Here is a 1,869-nt window from a genome sequence, read left to right on the forward strand (position 1 = left end):
ACCTTGAAGCATTTGAGGAGGAAACGGTCCACTTTCTCTCCACTTTGAAGCTGCACTACATTGAAGACCACCCGACCCTACTACCCGATGGGGGGATCGGGTTCATCACCTTCTCCGTGAGGAACAAAGAGTACCGGCTCACTTTCAAGGAAATGGAGAAGCTGTATGGGTTCAAAGCTTGTAGTGGAGAAGGAATGGAGGTTAACAAGGAGGAAATGAGGTCCCTATGGCTGACAATAGGAGACAAGCTCCCCTACAAGTCCACAAGCTCCAAATCAGCTCAAATAAGGAGTCCTGTCTTGAGGTATTTTTACAAGTCCCTTGCATGCACTCTTTTTGCTAGAAAAGAGACTAGGAATGTGAATGATCAGGAGCTCCAGCTGTTAGATATTGCATTGTGTGGAGTTTTGGACAATTCTAGGGATGGTACACCGCTAGTTGGAGATGTTGCGGATACTAGTATGGTGTTTGTGCTACTCGATCAATTCCTCTATCTTAAGTCGTGGGCGATGAAGAAAAGAGAAAGAGGCGGAGAGATCTCCATTGGAGGACTGGTCACACCGATTTTAGTGGCTTGCGATGTGCCCTTGAAGGGAGTGGTACACGATCCTAGATGGCTGGACGTTGACTACGTCGTGCTGGCGAGATTTTTGGCCCATGAGAGGCCTAATGATATGATGTTGTTCAAGTTCGTCCACCCAACTGTCGGAGCTGCCCAAATGATCCTACCTAATGTCATATGCACCAAGGTTTGGCTGGGGGATAACATCGACTTTGCACCACCTTTGGAGGAGCTGTACAATCCGGAGGAGGAATCCGAAGCTAAGAAGAGAGAGGAAATCGGGCAAAGACAGGGAGATAGCTCGGACGATTTCGATTTTGAGGAGTATGTGTGCTCTCAAAAGCAACCGGTTGGAGTGAGGGAAGCCCACAAGAGGATCGGATGGCTGAAGAGGATGAACAAGTTTTTGGTGAGGAAGGTAAAAGATCTTACCGGTTCAGTAAAGACCATGGGAGGTCAGATCAAGGAGCTGCAAGACAAGGCAAGTTGTGCCTCAGCCCCTACCTCAGCATACGCACCAACTTGGATGGGGAGAAACGGACCGTTAGGAGGAACACGAGGACTGCCACCTCAAGAACCTCACAGAGCATCATCATATGAGCCCCAAGCTGAGGAGAACATCACGCGACCAGAAGCATCGCGGAGAAGCCATTCAGACGCCTACCCGATGCCTAACCCGATGGGATACACGATGCCTTATCCGATGCACCCATCGAGCACCCAATCGGGTGACTACTCAGGACTCTTTCCTCCACCTTACCAGATGCCATTCACGATGCCGTATACGATGCACCCTGCGAGTGGCTACACGGGTGATTATTCTGGACCTCTTCCACCATACCCGTCATACTATCTGATGCCCTACCCGATGAGCTACGCGATCCCACCTTCGATCAACCCCTCGGATGCTGGTTCGAGTAAGTCGTCCGTGCGTATTTTTGAGCTCTCTGACGAGCAAACACCGGCACCTGCTGAAGCCGGAGACGACCCTGGCTACACGTTGGCGAGTATGGAGGCTGCTGCAACCTCCTTCTTCACCAACCCATAAGGTACCAATTTCATCCGATCTTTGTATATAACATTGCATTTAGTTTTTCTTTTATTTTGTGTGATTCTTGGATTCTTTTTCCAATTTTACACAAGGGACTGTGTAATTTAAGTTTGGGGGAGGGTTTTAGAATGTATTTAACTTTGTGTTTTATTTTTTTATTTCAAATTTTTGCATGCTAGTTTTATTCATTTGAGTCTGCATCTACGTGCATTAAAAACCCCAAAAAATTTGAAAAATTTACAAAAAAAAAAAAAAA

At 47.3% G+C, this 1,869-nt stretch overlaps 1 protein-coding gene across 1 annotated transcript in view; it reads left to right on the top strand.

Moving 5' to 3' along the window:
* Nucleotides 510-1,869, top strand: part of LOC104715349 — an 11,701-nt gene continuing 10,341 nt past the window's right edge. Inside the window, exon 1 of the mRNA XM_019229970.1 lies at nt 510-749. Coding sequence (XP_019085515.1) covers nt 510-749 — 240 coding nt within the window. The remainder of the gene's footprint in view (nt 750-1,869) is intronic.

Source organism: Camelina sativa, chromosome 9, assembly GCF_000633955.1.
Source record: "Camelina sativa cultivar DH55 chromosome 9, Cs, whole genome shotgun sequence".
NCBI lineage: Eukaryota > Viridiplantae > Streptophyta > Magnoliopsida > Brassicales > Brassicaceae > Camelina > Camelina sativa.